An 18,046-nucleotide genomic window follows, 5' to 3' on the forward strand; every position below is an offset into this window, starting at 1 on the left:
ATATATATATGTACATAAAATACATAAAAGTTGGAGAATTGCTGTCTTAGGACAGTGATGTAACAGAAAAAAAAATATACTGACCTGAACAAGAACAAAGTAACGCTTTTTCCATCTTTTCCAAACCTTCTGTCCAAGTGCATACAGGTATCTGGTAAGAAAAACAAACAAGCAAAAGGACACTTTACATAAATAGTGTTTGGTTCTGTGTAATCCTATTTATTCATAGGTATTTCTTCTCGACGCTGGCCTGCTAAAGGCAAAGCTTACTTCATTTGGAATCTGTGACAACATGCAGCTTCTGTGTTACAAAATGATTGAGCTTACTCTAGGCTCTTGAAAGAAAATTGATTTATGTGGCTTATCAATTTGTCAGTTTTTACCACAAATTGAGTGACGTTGGAGTTAGAAAGGATAATCAAAGAACCAGTAGGAATTTTATTCTTACATACATTTCTCCTAACAAGTGTCCTCGGCAAGACAAAACCGAGGAACTGAGGCTACAGCACAGATGGTTTAGCTCGCAGATGACTGGGATGCGGGCTGACCTGAGAGGGAGTCAGTACAGCATCAAGCACCCACCTTGACCTGTTGGGTGACTGTACCAGCCTCAGCCTCCACTGCCTCAGCTGTCAAAGGAAAGGAGCTGACCTCTAAGTCCCCCCCAATAATTTGGGGGTTCACCTGACTCATGAAAGCCCCGTCCTGTAAAATTTCCGAAATATGAAATTCAGATGAACAATAGATAGGACACCGTGTAATTTAATGTCGTTTCATCCAAGGCTTTGGCTGTACTGTGCATTGCTCTTAGCAACAGGAATTTAAATAGCCAATCATTTGAGAATACACCTTTTGTTCTTACCATATATGTAGATGCAAGCTTAAGTATCAAAGAAGAAAAAAGAAATTAAAAATTAATCAAGTTCATGCTTGCCATGGAGAATTATTCCCAAGATGGAAGGAAACTCAAGGGCCATGTGGATTCTAGGTGGGCGGGTGGTAGGGGCACTATAGTGCTGATACCTGATAAGGGTATCCAGATAATCCTCAATTAAAGGGAAATGAGAGGCCCTCCCTGGTGGCGCAGTGGGTTAAAGCACAGCACAAGAAGCTAACGCCACTTCCGCATGAGTTCGATTCCCGCCTGCCCCGGAGGTGACCACATGGCGTGGCAGACCTCTCCTGACCCGCCCGCTGCTCCCTCAAGCAGTGTATGTCATCCATCTGCCTGTTCTGCTCCCCACTCTGTCTCTGGGGAAACCTCTCACCACCCCTGAGCCTCTGGCCTGTACCCCAGTTCCCCAGTTCTGTATGCACAATTCTTCTTTTTTAAAAAAAAGGGAAATGAGAAAAAGTATACCCTGAAACTATCCACCCATACCACCTACAAAAGTAAAAAACACTATTCTGAATTTCAGATATCACAAGTAGAGGCCTGATCTTTCCATCAAAGTAAATTTTTGTTTTCTCACATGCCCTTTACTGAAGGGAAGGGTGGACAGTAGAGAGGATGTCCACACTATGTTCATTTAAGCACAGTGCTGAGTGATTAAAAGTCTAAATTTTCATGACTTTAAAATGAAAATTCTTAGTTTAATTGAAATGATTTTTGGCCCTCCCTGGTGGTGCAATGGGTTAGGACGCAGCACTGCTAGCTAGCTGCAGCCGCCATTTCAGTGTGAGTTTGATCCCTGCCCCGCAGGTGACCCACATGGCATGGCAGACCTCTCCTGACCCACCCGCTGCTCTGTTTAGCAGTTTACTTCATCAGTTGGCCTGTTATGCTTCCTCCTCTGTCTCTGGTAAAGCATCTCACTGCCCCTGAACCATTGGCTTATACCCCAGTTCTGTATGAATAAATACATCTTAAAAAAATAGACAATGTTTAAGCTCCAAGATTTAGAACTTCTTTTTTTAAAAAAAAGGGTGTTTCCCCCCCACAAATATAACATTCTTTTTGCCCCTGTTAAAAAAAATGTAATGTGGGCTGTTGACTGAGGTGTGGTGCATGGTCATTCACTTATTTACTAAGGGAGGAGAACACATTCTCAGCCTTGCTGCAGGACAACACAGCCCCAGAACACAGAGCCACACCTTCTATTCTGGAACTCATGTGGGAAATCACTAGCAAGATACATAAAGATGCAGCCATGTGGACACAGAATAGTGTTATCTACATTGTTGAGAATGTGACAGTAGGCAAATGATTTAATAAATATGCTGCCACTGATTCACTCTATAATGCTATGTGGAAAAAAATATAGACTTCAAAACTACCTACATACTTAATGATTTGGAATTTGTAATAGAAATGAGATGAATATTTCAAAATATTACTAGTAGTACCTTTGAGAGGCAGTGTTCTGGGAGATTTAAGTTCCCTTTGTTATATATCCTGAATTTTCCCAAGCAAACACAACCATGGAGAGTTAAGACAAGTCAAAATAAAAGCAACTAGGTTCTTGCCTGTCATCACCCAAACTGTCCAACTCAATTACATATTTTCTTTCAGACATATCTGCTAGCTGAAGCATTTGACGGACTTCTATTCAGCTCTCACAATTCCCCTGATACTTATCATCTGTGCTGGTGGAGGGGCTGTGAACAGACTCAGTCACTGACAGAGACATCTATGACAACTGTTCTCACCTGTGCACCATCTCCTCCCAAGGTCCCCTGAAAACCCTCTGCCCCACCTTTGCTGTAGCCTCTAATTTCCTGGTTGTGGCGATAGGTGTGCAGCTGCTCTCTTTCTGTCTATGTAGCCAGCCCTTCCCGAAATGCACCCACCCAAGCAGTTACCTCAGAAGCTAGATGCTATGGATATGAGTGACACCCTCTGAAAAAATGCACCAGCAAGATGTCACCAAATAAGGTGCCCAAGAGCCAGAGGGCGTTTGGAATAACCTTTGCCTGTGCCCACAGCCTGTTTATCAAAGTGCTTCCCTGGCATGTTGCCAGGCAGCTGGGTCATATATAAGCAAAAGTGAATAGTGAAACACAAACCATTTACGCCACAGAAATCAAGAGAAAGTTTTGTTGACAGTGACGGTCCCTCACAAGGAATGCTTCTGTCAGCTACAACATCACTGAACATGAAACTCATTAATCTAGGAATAAAAACAAAAAGCTTTCTCAGAAGACAGAAAACGGATGGGCGAATGTCTACGCGCGTGTGAGAAGATGTTACAGAAACAGAATCAGTGAGTTTGGAACCAATAAAAGCACTAGAATGTTGAGATTTGAGGTTCTTTTGCTCTGTTCTACTGTAAGAAGAAATTCAAACCATAGAGAATGTATCAAACTGAGCATAGATACGTATGTGGAAGAAATGGTAATAAAGGTTTTACTGATTCCTGCTTAAGAAAAAATATGATGTTTGATAGAGGATTAACTGTATAGAAAAAAGTTATAAATGCTTTGCATAAAGAATATAATGGTGTCTGCTCTCCCGTTTTCATATTAGCTATACAAGAAATTTATGTAAAAAATTGGACAGTGTTAAAGTACATAAGGAAAGATACTGAATAGAGTAAGTTTAATAAAATTAAACTTAATTTCAACAAATTGATCACCCAGGTTAACTTCTGGGGGTAGGCCTCAAGTACAACTTTCGAGCTTCTTTCGCACTGGTAGAAAATCAGATTATCGACATAAGAGAAACATTTAAAAAGAAATGAAGGATGGAAGGAAAAATATGTAGATCCATATATTTAAAGTCAAATAAAGAATGATTAGTCATTAAGAGAGATATCAACAAGGGATATTAATAGAGAAAGTCTTACAATGAAACGTGTCAACAGCAAACAGTCACACAAACTCACAGTATATGGCTTTAATGCATCTACTGTTAAACAAGCTGCTAAAAACTGGCTGGTGAGGTTGCAGATGAATTTCATATTCCACTTTATGTGTCGAGTGCCACAATTTCTAGCAAGAGCTTATCTTCCTTTCTTTTTTAAAGTAAGGCTCATTGGGACAGTTTACATAAAGTAAACTCACTTGCTTTAATGCGTGAGACAGTTACAGACCACCACCACCCCCCTCAAGGTCACTGCTTGCCTGCTTGTGCTCACTCGTTTGTCACATCCCCAGCTCTGCAAGGACAGACCTGATTTCTGACCTTAGAGTTTTTATTTCCCCCCTAGACTGTCATGTACGTGGAATTAAACAGCATGTACCTGTTTGTGTCTGTTCTTCTAAGCAGTAGAAAGCTTTCGAGATGCATCAATATGGCTTTCTGAGTCATCAGTTTGTTCCTTTTTATTGATAAGTGTATTTGACTGTATGAACTTACATCAATGTAAGTTCACCAACTGGTAGACATTTGGGTTGTTTACACTTCTCTGGTTATGATTAATAAAGTTGCCATGAATATTCTTGTGTAATTCTTTCTGGAGGGCACAAGCTGTCTTTTTTCCTACATGAATATCCAGGAGTATGACTATTGACTTATACTATACTGTATTTGCAAGAAATCATGAATCTGTTCTGTAAGGTAGCTGTATAATTTTTCTTATCACTTGTGATATATGAAAGTACATGTTTTATCACCAGAAAAAATTGTTATTATTAGTGATTTGGAGAATATTACCATTATAACTCCATAAATATTTATTTTAGGACCAAATTGAATGCCTACAGACCAAAGAAAAGACCCCTTATCATTTCATTTTGAGTAGAGTAGGGGATTCCTATAAGCATTAAAGGTTATATGGGATTCCCAGTTTCCACAGCTATCCTCAAGTTTTAGAATTTAGAGAATCTAAATTCTTTGTAGGTAGAGGTCTGCTTTGGGAGGATTCGGGGAGACATAAAGTGGAATATGAAATTCATCTGCATTTGGGAGGGTGGATAAGGAAAAAGGCAAGAGAAGTCAAAAAAATTTGAATATTCGGTTACAATCAGGGGATCCGGATTCTAGAAAGCATCTATAAAAACCAAAGTGTATTTTTCTCTAGTCTATCTTTATGCCTAGTATTGCAATTGAATCATAGTTCTTTATTTTTTAAATGATGAATGTTAGGTTATAAGTTATCTTTTTTATGTTAACTAACCCCTAGTTATTTTGGAATGATATATTAAGTAATTTTAACATGTTATGTTCAACTAGGCAGTAGATTTTATTCATTTCACTTACACAATGATGATTGAGTATTCCAAATTACTGAAAATTGAGTTACCCACTAGAGATACTGTAGCTACATCTCTAATAACCAATTTAATAACCAATTTTTAAGGAATTTATATACAATAGGTTGACAACTTTAAGCAATCATAAAATATAACTTGATCTTTTCTTAATGACTGAGAAAGGTCCTATGGCATCTCAAGGTTATTATTGTTAATATCAATCCTAACCACAGAATTCTGTAAAAAGAGAAGTTATAGCTAATAGAGCTCAATCTTTGGCATAGAGTGGCAATTATAGTTATCAGTTTTTTTTTTAAAGATTTATTTATTTATGTTTATAGAACTGGGGTATAGGCCAGAGGTGTGGTGGGTGAGAGGCTTCACCAGAGACAGAGTGGAGAGCAGAACAGGCCGACTGACAAAGTATACTGCCTAGGGGAGCAGCGGGTGGGTCAGAAGGCATCTACAGAAGAGGTCTGCCACACCATGTGGGTCAGCTCCCTAATCGGGGACTGAACTTGTGCTTCAGTGGCTTCAGAGAGCTTCATAATGCAGTGCTTTACCCCACTGTGCCACCAGGGAGAGCCCATCAAATAGATTTTTGAAAGCTACTTATTCAACATTTATTTCCAACACAGAAAAATGGCTTAGACTTTAAAAAAAATCTCTGAATACAAAGTTCTCTAAAGTCTGGACTTTTTTTTTTAACTGCTTTATGAAATTTGAGTCTATCCAATAAAGGCACAGAGAACACCATTGGGGAAGTCCACCATCATGCTGCAGAGAACCGTTGGCTGCAGGTCTATTGGTGGGGTTTGCCCTAGGCTGTATTATCACTGAAGATATTCTAATGTGCAGAGTCATTACTAGCTTCCTCTGGATTGCAAGATTAACTCAAATAAAAAAGAAAGATCTTCTGAAGGCAGGTGAACTTGGTCTGCCAAATACCAGTTTAACTAGGAATACACACTTAACTGGGTTTTATGTGACAATTTACAATGCTACCCAATAAAATAAATATTGATGACACAGCTTGAAAGTGACATTCTAATGGGTATTGTGACTTTTTTCCTCCTTAAAGATGAAGGCAAGTGTATGTTTTCTTGTGTGTGTATTTTCCCTATCAATCTACCTGATTTGGTCTTCAATTTTTTTTCTTCCTTGTTAAATAGCCAGTTAAGTAAGACCTGGGTGCAAATGAAGAACAAAACATCAGAAGGCTCCATGACCAAGCTTTCTATATTCTCCAGCCCTCTATCTGGCCCTGGGAAAAAATTCACTTATTAAAGTTAAGTTGGATCCAAGAATTATTATTTCAGTAGAGCTAAGAGAAATATTTTATATATTTCAAAAATCACATACTTTTAGTGCTAATTTGTACGTAATACTTTTCGAGTGAAAGTTTTCTAGCATAGTACAATACTTATGTAACTAGAGTATTTTGGATTATTTAGAAATAACAGCTCAGATACTATTTAAAGTGTTTGCTTTCATCAATGCATCCAACTTAAGTAAGGTATTAAGAAGTTGTTCCCTTTGAACAAAAACTTATCTGCTTAACTTTAAAATCTTCTCTTCTTACATGGGATTAAGTGACAAAGAAATTAGCAGCACTGACACAAAGCTTGGATTTAACACTTAACAGTAAAGCCTTGAAGCATTTGGCCTTATAAATCAGTAAACACAGCTACAGAAATAATCTAACAGTATTAATCTTGCTTCTAGGGTTGTTTCTAATGAATAACACTATTTGCTCCAAAGAAACATGAGTCTTAGCTAGGAAACAAAAATAACTAAACATGTATCAATGCTTCATCCCCTACATGATTTTTTTTGTTATTTCTGATTATTCTTAGGTGTTGCTCTATTCCTCAGATACCAAAGGTTGATTGTTCATTTTGATTATAAATTGATATGGATATGTGAATTAGATAATGGGATGTTGGAAAATATTCAAGAATCAGGTAAATAAGAAAGTATTTTATCATGGCCAAACTCAAGTCAATAAAGTGTGACTAACAAGGAAACAAGGCTTGTGCCTATATGTATGTGTTTCTCTTCCTTATTGAGGTAAAAACTGCAATATAAGATTGCCTGTTTCAGGTGTACATCACTGAAATCTACATGGGTATGTACTATGTGATGCTCACAGCTAAAATTCCATTTTTTTTAAACTTATGCCAATAGTTAATATGTAGTCATTGGAGAGTCTCAGCACATAAAAAATTGTACAATCTCTGTGTCACCAACATGATCTTGAGAAATGTTAACTTAGTGAGTCACTGGAACATGTACCACCCTTATGCTAATCATTTTCATTGGCAAACAAATAAAGAACAGATTCTTCATGAACTCCATCAGTAAGTTCTATGACAATGGGAATAGCTCTTCTTTAAATATATATGTTGACCATTAATAATATGTATTAATCTAGCACCAATAAAATGATCTCAACAATGGATTTACTGAGTAAAATGAGGCTTAGTATAAATACAACTCAACAAAAAAAATCAGTAAAATAGGCTTTTTTGGTTGAATTTTCAAATAGGTATTTACATTTGATCGTATGTTCATATTGCAATGTATATAAAATCATTTTAGATGCTTGTTTTCATGTGGTACCCCTTTTCTTGGTTATTAAAAATTAGATTCAAATATAACTGTGACTTACCTTCCTTTATGCTGAAAACCTCAGAGATTAGCTTTACTAATAAATTGAATCATTTTTCTATAAATACCATATACTCTCTGCTAATATATCATCCAAAAGCTAATGAAATTTCAAGAACTCATTTCTGATTAGTTTAAAAAAACTGAGATTTAAGTCATTTTCAAAACACAGTATGTCTAAACTATAATATATCTTGTATTATTCCAGTATAATAATGGAACAGCTAATATTTCCTGTGTCATATTTGAAATAGGAAATAAGAAAATTGCTTATCCAAACACTTTAAAAGCACTTCATAAACCCTTTCTAACTTGAAGATCATTCAAAGAATACTTACATACACACAAATTCTCCCAACATATCACTAAATATTGTAGTTTCAATTAGAGTGGTGGCACACAGTTCTAATGGAAAGGAGAATATGACAATTTATTTGTACTGAGTCCATGCTGTGAGAGTTCATGGTTTTACTTTATGATGAAGAATCATCACTAATGAATATTTGAAAAACATAATTGTATACAGAATATGGGAATTGTTCAGTGCTTGAAGAAAAGGATGCCTACTTTTGGCAGATCACTTATGAATCTAGCTTTTTACTCAAGGAAAGCGAACAATCAATCTACATGTTGAATGAGAAAGCCTTTTCTTCTACAAGCCTTCATTTTTCAAGGAAAAATACAGAAAGAAAAAAAATCAATATATAGAGTAGTTTAGTCCTGGAAAGGGCTTTCTTAAAGCAAAACCCCAGTCAAGGTTGAAAGAGCAATTAATGCAGGCTCAAAAATCTGGGCCATTCTGATAGAGTTCGGTTAACATGTGGCAGAAGTAATCATCCACTTGTGAAAATGATTTTCGGTTCATTCTCAAACACCTTTCAGACACTCATGATCCCATTTAACTGACAACAATACAGGCTATCTGTGGGCACCACCACATTTGATGTGAAAAGCAAGGGGCGCAGATGCCCTCCGGCACTTTCAGCCCTAACTCACCTTCCTGCGGCTTGCATAAAAGAGTCTTCCTTTCTCTACATTCTGTCTTTTATTTAATCCCACTAGATTAAGTCTTTTTGTTTTGTTTTCAGCTAAGAATGAAAAATAGAAACTGATTCACAACAGCACAGTGACGTGGGCATTAAGAAATCTAGAAGCAAATGCTTTCCAAGGGGCTTTTCTACTTCCTGGATTCTTCCCGGACAGATGACGAGAGGCCAGAGGCCAGCTAAGATCATCAAACAAACAAACAAAAAAACCTTTGAGGAGAAAAGATAAATGAAGGAAAGTCAAAACTTCAGTTATGGAGCACGAAGATAAATGTGGCTGATGGATACACAGGAGGCTCAGAAAAGGAAACTTGCCTGAAACAGAGGACGCTTAACTCATTTTCTGCACCACGTTTTCTAGAATGGGTAATGCAAAAGCTGCTACTGTTGCCACTGTTCCCTGGCCTGCAAAGTCCCATCTTCTGTTAGTTTAATCTCTGTTAAATAGGAATTAAATCCCAGCTCACAACAGCATTATCAAAGTGCAACAGCCTAAGGTAGAAGAGGCCTATTTTAAAAATTGGTTTACCACTGCATGATCTAGAATATGTATAGAGGCAAACTGCAAAGAACAGAGCATACACCCACACCACGCTCAGCTGTAGCATCAGCTCTTTACTACTTTTTGTTTTAAAGATTTATTTATTAATGCATACCGAACTGGGGTACAGGCCAGAGGTGCAGGGGTGGTGAGAGGACTCACCAGACACTGAGTGAGGAGCAGAACAGGCAGATTGACTGACATACACTGCTGAGGGAAGCAGCGGGCAGGTCAGAGAGGTCTGCTGTGCCATCTGGGTCACCTCCCTGGCCAGGGACTGAACTTGTGCTAGAGTGGCTGCAGTAGCTTCATACGGCTGTGCTTCAACCTATTTCGCCACCTGAGAGGGCACCCAACTGTTCACTCTTAAAAGGAGGTACTCTAGGGCCCTCCCTGGTGGCGCAGCGGGTTAAAGCACAGCACTGAGAATCTAAAGCCGCTTCCGCATGAGTTCGATTCCCGTCTGCCCCGGAGGTGACCACATGGCGCGGCAGACCTCTCCTGACCCGCCCGCTGCTCCCCTCAGCAGTGTACTTCGTCCATCTGCCTGTTCTGCTCCCCTCTCTGTCTCTGGTGAATCCTCTCACCCTCTGCATCTTTGGCCTGTACCCCAGTTCTGTATGAATAAATAAATAAATCTAAAAAAAAAAAAAAAAAAAAAAAAAAAAAAAAAAAAAAAAAAAAAAAAAAGAGGTACTCTAGAAAAGATGGCATGTAGTGTCACCAAGAAATACACCCAAGCTGGGGAATTTTATTAGTGGTTCTAATGTGGCCTTAAATAGCCAAGTATAAACAGAACAATCAAAATCAAACTGTACCAAATCTTTGACAACAAAGGTAGTTTTCCCTAAACTTTACTTTGATAACTGATCACCAAAGTTCTTTTATATCTCAATTAAGTCCATATGTATTTTTTATTGTTCATGATTTTTCTAATGCTAACATTGGTCAAGTTAGACAGAGATGGAGGGTCTTTTTCAAGTACACTGTACCACAGAGGACTTATTTCATAGAGGCTGGTTTCACATCTTGCCTCAATTTGAAAGTCCTTCAAAATATGACATTTCTGAATCTACAGAAGTTTCACTAGTTTATTAAAAGATAAAAGAAAATTAGTGGATTTTCCAAGTTGACTGTAAAATGTCTCCGAAGAGATTAAGAGGGAAAAAAATGTCAACATTCAAACCTAGCAGAGTCATCTGTACCTTCAGCCACTAGCAAGAGGGTGGGTAGGACCGTAAAGATCAGAATTTCTCTCTTTTTAAAAAGATTTATTTATTTATGCATACATAACTGGGGTGCAGGCCAGAGGAGCAAGGGCATTGAGAGGATTCAGCAGAGACAGAGTGGGAGCAGAACAGGCAGATCAAAAAGTGCACTGCTGAGGGGAGCAGCGGGAGAGACAGGAGAGGTCTGCCGCACCAAGTGGTTCAGCTCCCAGGCTGGGGATCAAACTCCCACTGAAGTGGCTGTGGCTCGCTTCCAGGGCTGTGCTTTAACCTGCTGTGCCACCAGGGAGGGCCCAGATCTGAATATCTAAGGGTCAGGCTGAAACACTCAATGAAAAGACAAGTGGCAATAAAACTCCAGGACACCTAATAATTAGAACAAGATTGTTCATTTAATTGATTCGAGACTATTTTAAAAGATACTCCAGTAAGTTTTCTTCTGCCTAAAATTGCAAGAGTTTGGAAATAACGAAAAAGTTTTAGCAAAGACTTGCATGTATTTTTGTCCTGAGAGGGCATGATGTTCTTAAGCAAAGCAAAATGATCACATACTCTTAAAACTCATATATAATAGATGCTCCTGAGTTAACAGAAATAATTTAGATCTCAGTTTTCTCTACTATGTTGATCATGTTCTACCTTCTTGTTTAGCATAACTTCAAGTGAAATATGTATATAGAACACACATTTTTATAAACTATACACTCAAGAAAAAATCATTAAGAAGATAACTTGGGGTTCAATGTTTTCAACTCTTGCTTTGGGGGATCTGGAGACAGAGTATTAAGTAGAAAAACAAAGGCTTTTGTGAGAAAAATATGACAAATACTAAGCTATAAAAGCTAAACACTGTGAGGATCCCACAGAGTCTCTATCCATCTTGGACAGTGAGATGCTGAGGGTGGGGGATGGTGTGGGAGAAAATCACGGTAAGTCTACAAAATTAAAAGATCTTTTATGAATTATTTTGTAGGAGTAATGTTGTCTAGCACACACTCAGAAATTAGCTGGACCAGATAACTGCTAATGAGTCTTTAAGCAATAAAATTATGTAACTCAGCTTTTTCGTTCTGTTTGGAATTAACTAATACTCTGATACTAATTAAAATTCTGTCTTCACATCAACCATCATTTTACGAAGAATCTATAAAGAGTTATGTTTGTGGAAAAAGAAAAAAAGCTTTCGTTAGCAGCCCTGCCTGGTGGTGCAACGGATTTGGATGCAGCACTGCAAGCTGGCCACAGCCAGGCCACTTCAGTCCCAATTCCATCCCCCTCCCCGGGTCCCATTGCCAACCCACAACCCACAACCCACGTAGCCCGGCAGACCTCTCCTGACCCGCCCGCTGCTCCCCTCAGCAGTGTACTTCGTCCATCTACTGTTCTGCTCCCCACTCTGTCTCTGGTGAAGCCTCTCAGCACCTCTGAGCTCTGGCCTGTACCCCAGTTCTGTATGAATAAATAAATCTTAAAAAAAAAAAAAGCTTCTTAGCATGTGGTGATCATTTGTGTGGATCATATTAGCATCCTGAGAGCATCTTGTTCTGGACTGCCCCTCTCGGGCCTCCGGAAAGCCTTGGTGGGCTCTGAAATTGAAAACAAAAGTGGATCCACCTTTACTGTAACGTCTCTCCTGTGAGTTCACAAAGAAATCTGAATTCCTCCTGACACCAGCATATTTCACAGAGGCCCTTGCACAACAGCCTTGTTCCACCTCAGTTCTATCCTAGCTCTTCCATTCTATGCTGTGACTGGCCCTGTAGTTGAGAAGCACTGTGGGGTTGGGAGTCAAGGCCCGAAGGATTGAGCAGGGCGCTCTCCTGCTGCCACACCAGCGCAGCCTGGGCCGTGGCCATGTGCCCACCGTGCCCTCCCTGCCCCTTGTGCTTCCCTGGCTGCTTTGACGATGTGCCTAGTACTCCAGGGTGAAGATCCAGCTTTGCTCCTGTCCCGGCTTGTGACCTCAGGACATGTTAGGTAACCACAGGCATTTCTTTCTTTTTTAAAAACAAGATTTTTATTTTGTATACAAGAACTGGGGTACAGGTCAAGGTAGGTTGTGCGTGTGTTGAGCGGGGGTTGGGGGGAGTGAGAAGATTCACCAGAGACAGAGTGGGGAGCAGAGCAGACAGATCTACTGAAATGCACTGCTGAAGGGAGCAGTGGGAGAGACAGGAGAGGTCTGCTGCACCATGTGGGTTACCTCCCTGGCCAGGGATCAAACTTATGCTGCAGTGACTATGAATAACTTCATAGGGCTGTCTTACCAGCTGCACCACCAGGGAGGCCCCTCACCACAGGCCTTTCTGTGATTGCTCATCTCTGAATGCTGCTTGTGCTGAGATTCTGTGATTCCTTTCTTTGGCTTCTTTTGACATCAAGAGCCCTTCTCTAGAAACAGAGTTCCCCCTGTTCCTCCAATATTTACATATTACATGTCCTAGCCCATCAGTCCTGCACATATTATAATTTCTTCCCATCCCTCAATTCAACGATTATTTTGTTGAGGAAATCTGCCTGGCATGAAGGTCATACTCCTGCATATGTATCAGGCAAAAAGATGTCGCTATTCCTTTCACTTCCCTACCATGGCCTATTGCCTGGCTAACCAGACTCCTATTTCCAGAACAAGACCATAAGCTCCATGAGAGCAAGGGTACATCTGCATGACTCACCCTGCACCCCCAATGCCCAGCACTGTGCTCTTATAGAGGAGACACTCCATAAACATTCTGCAGTGACTGAATGGCTGCTCCTAGTTTTGTTATTAAGAAGAATTATCACAAGAACATACTGAAGTACAAACATTTTTGTGCATATATGTGGCTCTCCAGGAAGAAGTCTTGGATAGCCTTTGGATTCTTCATAAAATTGGTATTTTTCATTTATTGGATCAAGAACATTCAAATAGCTTTAACAGCAGGATATTACTGCAATACCTACCTACCATGATATGAGACAAGCAAAACAAAAAACAACCATGAAGCGGATACTAGAAAAACAGGCACAAAGGATCAAGTCCAGTCCCTCAAGCACCCCTTCACCCCAGTAACAGCCTCCCAGAAGGCTTGAACCACTGTTGAAAATGGCACCAAAGTCGCGAATCATAAGTGCTTTTTAGTCGAGATGCAATAGGATGTAATCTATGTCTAAGGATCTCAGGATGGCATCACATTTCTAACTCCTGCTATATTACTTTTTAACACCCTAACAGACATTGTTGGCATCTCTAAGGAGGCCCATTAATTTAGTATCTTTGAGTTCTGAACAAACTGACTTAAGATAAAAGAGTTGACAAGAGGCTAAAACATCTGGTAACTGATAAAGATCTTATCACAGGTAAAGTCCTGGGAAATGGTTTTTTTCTGTAACCTGCAGCTTCCTTGTGAGGTTCAGTGTCCTATGAGACACACTTTTCCACTGTCCTTACAGAGCCGGAGGGACAGGCCTGTGCTTGTGCAGCATGGAGAAGTCAAGGGCCACGCCCTGCAGACACTCCCCTCAAGGGATAAGCTGTTAGGGAAGGCCCCCTCTTGGCCTACCCTCCTCCTACCCTGGGCTAATCCAGCTGATAAATCAATAAAAGGGTGCAGAACAGCCAGAGTACTAAATGCAGTGTAGGTCTCTCCACCTTGGAGCAAATCAGGGTACAAGAAAAAAGTTTTTTTAAAGCAGAGATGAAACATGACCATAGTCTGTGTGTGTGGAGAAGGGGGGAGGTACAGAGAGAAAATGAGGGTACAGATGAGGGGTTGTTGTAAGTCCTCCTTGGACTGCCATGGACCAGGTACGAGCTCTTTTTTCTTGCATCTGCAGAATAGGAGTTGCGACATTTGCCTGACTGCAATAGCATCTAACAAAAAACCAGTAAAATGATATACAGAAAGGAATCTTTGAAACTATACAGCACAATATATATCAAGGCATTATTATTAGTAGTAATTGTCCTTTGACATTCGCATAACATATTCAAAACTTTTTCTATATTCACAACTTTAAGTCTCAGATTATTAAAGTTAAAATTTATCTTAATGATATCTTTGGCCATTCATATATTATGCAGCATGAAATCTTCTTTATATTAATTTGACGAAATGTCCTGACAAGTTTGATATGTCCAAAATGAACTATGACTTCACCTTGTTATAATCTTTTTCTTACATTTTTTTTTCAAAGAGAAAATTTCTTGAAGGTTACTTAATGCAACTGAAACAGTACCCCCTTTATTATTATGTTACCTACTTCACTGAATAGACAAAAATATTTTTGAATTTCAGAGATGCTTGTGCCATCTACTGGAGAAATACATTACTACTACAGTGTAACAACACTTCCAGAAATGTCTGTGAGATTCTGTCCTCCAAAATGCAACATTGGAACAAAATTCTGATCCATCTTTCCTGAATTTAGAGGCATATGGGTAATAAGTATCTTTTTCCTGAAGCAACACAAACTACATTATTTCAAATAATTAAACTGGTGTTTCAAGGACTCATTGAACAGAATTATATACTCACAGGCAAAAGATGTGACATAGAAAAACAGATGGAGGGAAGGCGATAAATAGGCATTTCTCTAATTACCTTTAAAATTTATGTAAAAATATCAATTAACCTTAAATTAAATATAAGCAGAGGCCTTCTCTTATCCATACTGTGAGGACTGAAAACATGAGTTCTGTTACATGAATGTGTAGAATAGCAAGATTACTTCATGGCACTAAAGCCATTCTGAAGGATCTCTTCATTTTCCACCACCACCACAATAAAATGGAGAGCAAACAAAATCAGAAAACAGAAGATGATGACCTCTAAGTATGTTCCCACCCTCTGTAATGGGGCACCATCTCACACTGAAAAGCTGAAGAGATAGTTGTGCTCTGTTCATTTTCAGTTAAGAAACCATGTTATTTTTACCTAAGGAAAGAAAATGAAAATCTTGCTTGAAGGTTGTATCATAATTACATCCCTGCATTTAGGGTCTGATTTATTACTTGCACATACATAGATTTACTTTTCAGTGGGATGCTTGAATTATCAGAAATCCTTCATAAATCACACTGTTGCTGTAACTGACTGGGACCCCAACAATCTCCAATTTTCAGAGGGTTCCTTCCTCTATCATACTCTGTTCTATAGTTACAGGAAAATTTATAAGCAACCAACCTCGGAGATAGTAAAACATCTTGGAGTTAAGTTTTCTTCAGTGATGAGCTATTTAATATTTACATTGTACAGTCTAGGACGGAAGATATAGTTACCACAAACATTAACAAAGGGTAGGAAATATTAGGAAAAGGAAAGATAAGTCACCACAGAGTTTTTAATGAAGCAGAGGTTCTCAGATGACTAATCAATTTTCCTTAATCATCACACAAAATTAATATTTATGAACTAATTCTATGACTGTTAGAAATATTTCAACAAAATTTGAAGTTACAAAGAGTTTCCAGTTAGACTAACCTATTTAAATAGCATTCAAATTAATTACATTTCTTAATCTAAAAGTAAAAAAAACAAATAACAAAAAAAATCAAAACAAGTGAAATGTAGACTAAGTATTACATTATATAAATTCTTTCATATTTCTATTCTGTCATTTAGCATAATTCTAGACTGATATTCTTTGAATAACAATTTTCATAGCATTTTGCCATTTCCCCCCTTACAACAGGTTCCATTTTATTTTCTGAGATTTACTGAATTGCCAGGATTGTGCTTTAGATTTTACCAAAATTGCCTCAGTTAATAAAATAATCTAGAAGGTAGGTATAGTTGTTGCTACAAATTACAATATTGTGCTTACTTCTGATACTTTTAACTACAAATATCCTGTTAAAGACTATCTGTATTAATTAGCAATGTTCTCTAAAAATTTTATTTTGACATTTTTGTTACAATTCACTTTAACTGTAGTTAATTATGCAGGCACAGCCTCTGGTTATTATATATACAACATGTCTTAACATAGAGAGACAAGATCACACTCTTGGGTGCTGGGTGAAGTGTTTCCTGACCAACTACTGGACTGGATGTAAACAGGACAGCTTTTTGACCACATGAGACCATTCTTAGTGGTGGTACTAGGTAGGAGAATTTCTTCGGAAGAATGACTAAGAGCAAAATCGTCAATGAAGACGGCTCAGTCTTTTGAGAAGAGCACAGTATTTCGTAACAAGAGATGAACAGCTCAGAATCCACCAGGACCATGGAGAGGTTTACTAGTTGCTTATATTCTCTATGATTATTTTTCTCCCACCAAACAAAAACTTCCAGAAATCCTGTACTGTTTTAAATGCCTCAGGAGAAACAAGGGAAGGCTTATCCACATGGGAGAGACACAAAATCAGATGGAAGATACAAAGATTAGCAGAGCATGAAGATTGTGAACGATTTCTCCAGAACGAACAATTCAGGGACTCAAGTCCCATCTCCACGGTCTAGCTATCCATAGCTCTGAAGGAGCTCTCTTCTGGACTAAATATGAGAAACTTGAATGTATTATTTTCACAATGCATTATTCTTTTGTAGTAGTTTTCACTGTCAGGAACAGAGGAAATAAAACTACTTATTAAAAAAGAGAACTGGTAAATTCCATACACGAATATCACAGTGACAGAGAATTCCAAAACTGGTCTCAGTTGAGTTTCAGTTATGTTTCACTACACTGAGTTGAGACACTGAAGGTTAAATGGATCAACAGATGCAAAAACTCTTTTAATAAATGCAAAGAGCTAGTGCAATAGTGTCAGCAGCGTTATGTTAAAACTAGGCAATGTCATGATATAATGAAAAGGAGTTAGATTTGAAGAATTCCACTAGTTGGCTGATGTTTCTACAAAATATAACACAAAGGGCTTATCTCAAAATGTCAGTAGATTGCAACTATGGTGGGGGGGGTGGTTTACAGGGATGAAAATAAGTAATTCTTGACTCGTGTGTTCAGGAATAATAATAATCAATAATCATAATCAATGATAGAAAAGTACTTTCATTTAACTATTCAAACTCATTTATGTTCAAGGTATGGAAGAACCTTTCCTAAGAAATACATTTTTTCACAATATTTCAAGGACATATAATAACAGTAAACCTAACAGTAAACTTATTTTTTTTTTAAGTTGCAAATAAAAAAAAAGGCTAAATTCACCTTTTCACATTCAGTGATCCCCAATATTGGCAAGATTTGAAATCTGACAAAGAGAGCTTGTGAAATAAGACTGCAGGGTCTCACTCCCTGGAGTTTCTGATACTGCATACCTTTTTTCCCCCCAAAAGATTTATTTATGCATAGAGAATTGGGGTATAAGCCAGTGGTGCAGGGAGTGAGAGGATTCACCAGAGTGGGGAGCAGAACAGGCAGATTGATGAAGTACACTGCTGAGGGGAGCAGCGGGCAGGTCAGGAGAAGTCTGTAGTGCCATGTGA

The 18,046-nt window shown here is 38.5% G+C and overlaps 1 protein-coding gene across 4 annotated transcripts in view; it reads right to left on the minus strand.

Annotated features, from left to right (window-relative positions):
- CADPS2 (Ca++-dependent secretion activator 2) overlaps nucleotides 1–18,046 on the minus strand; it is a 392,026-nt gene that overhangs the window by 141,462 nt on the left and 232,518 nt on the right. For all 4 annotated transcript variants that reach the window (XM_004676989.2, XM_004676986.2, XM_004676984.2 and 1 more), the window contains exon 9: nucleotides 85–151. In XM_004676989.2, the coding sequence (XP_004677046.1) occupies nucleotides 85–151 (67 nt within the window). The remainder of the gene's footprint in view (nucleotides 1–84; nucleotides 152–18,046) is intronic.

Source organism: Condylura cristata, unplaced genomic scaffold (genome assembly GCF_000260355.1).
Source record: "Condylura cristata isolate star-nosed mole 26May11 unplaced genomic scaffold, ConCri1.0 scaffold00005, whole genome shotgun sequence".
NCBI lineage: Eukaryota > Metazoa > Chordata > Mammalia > Eulipotyphla > Talpidae > Condylura > Condylura cristata.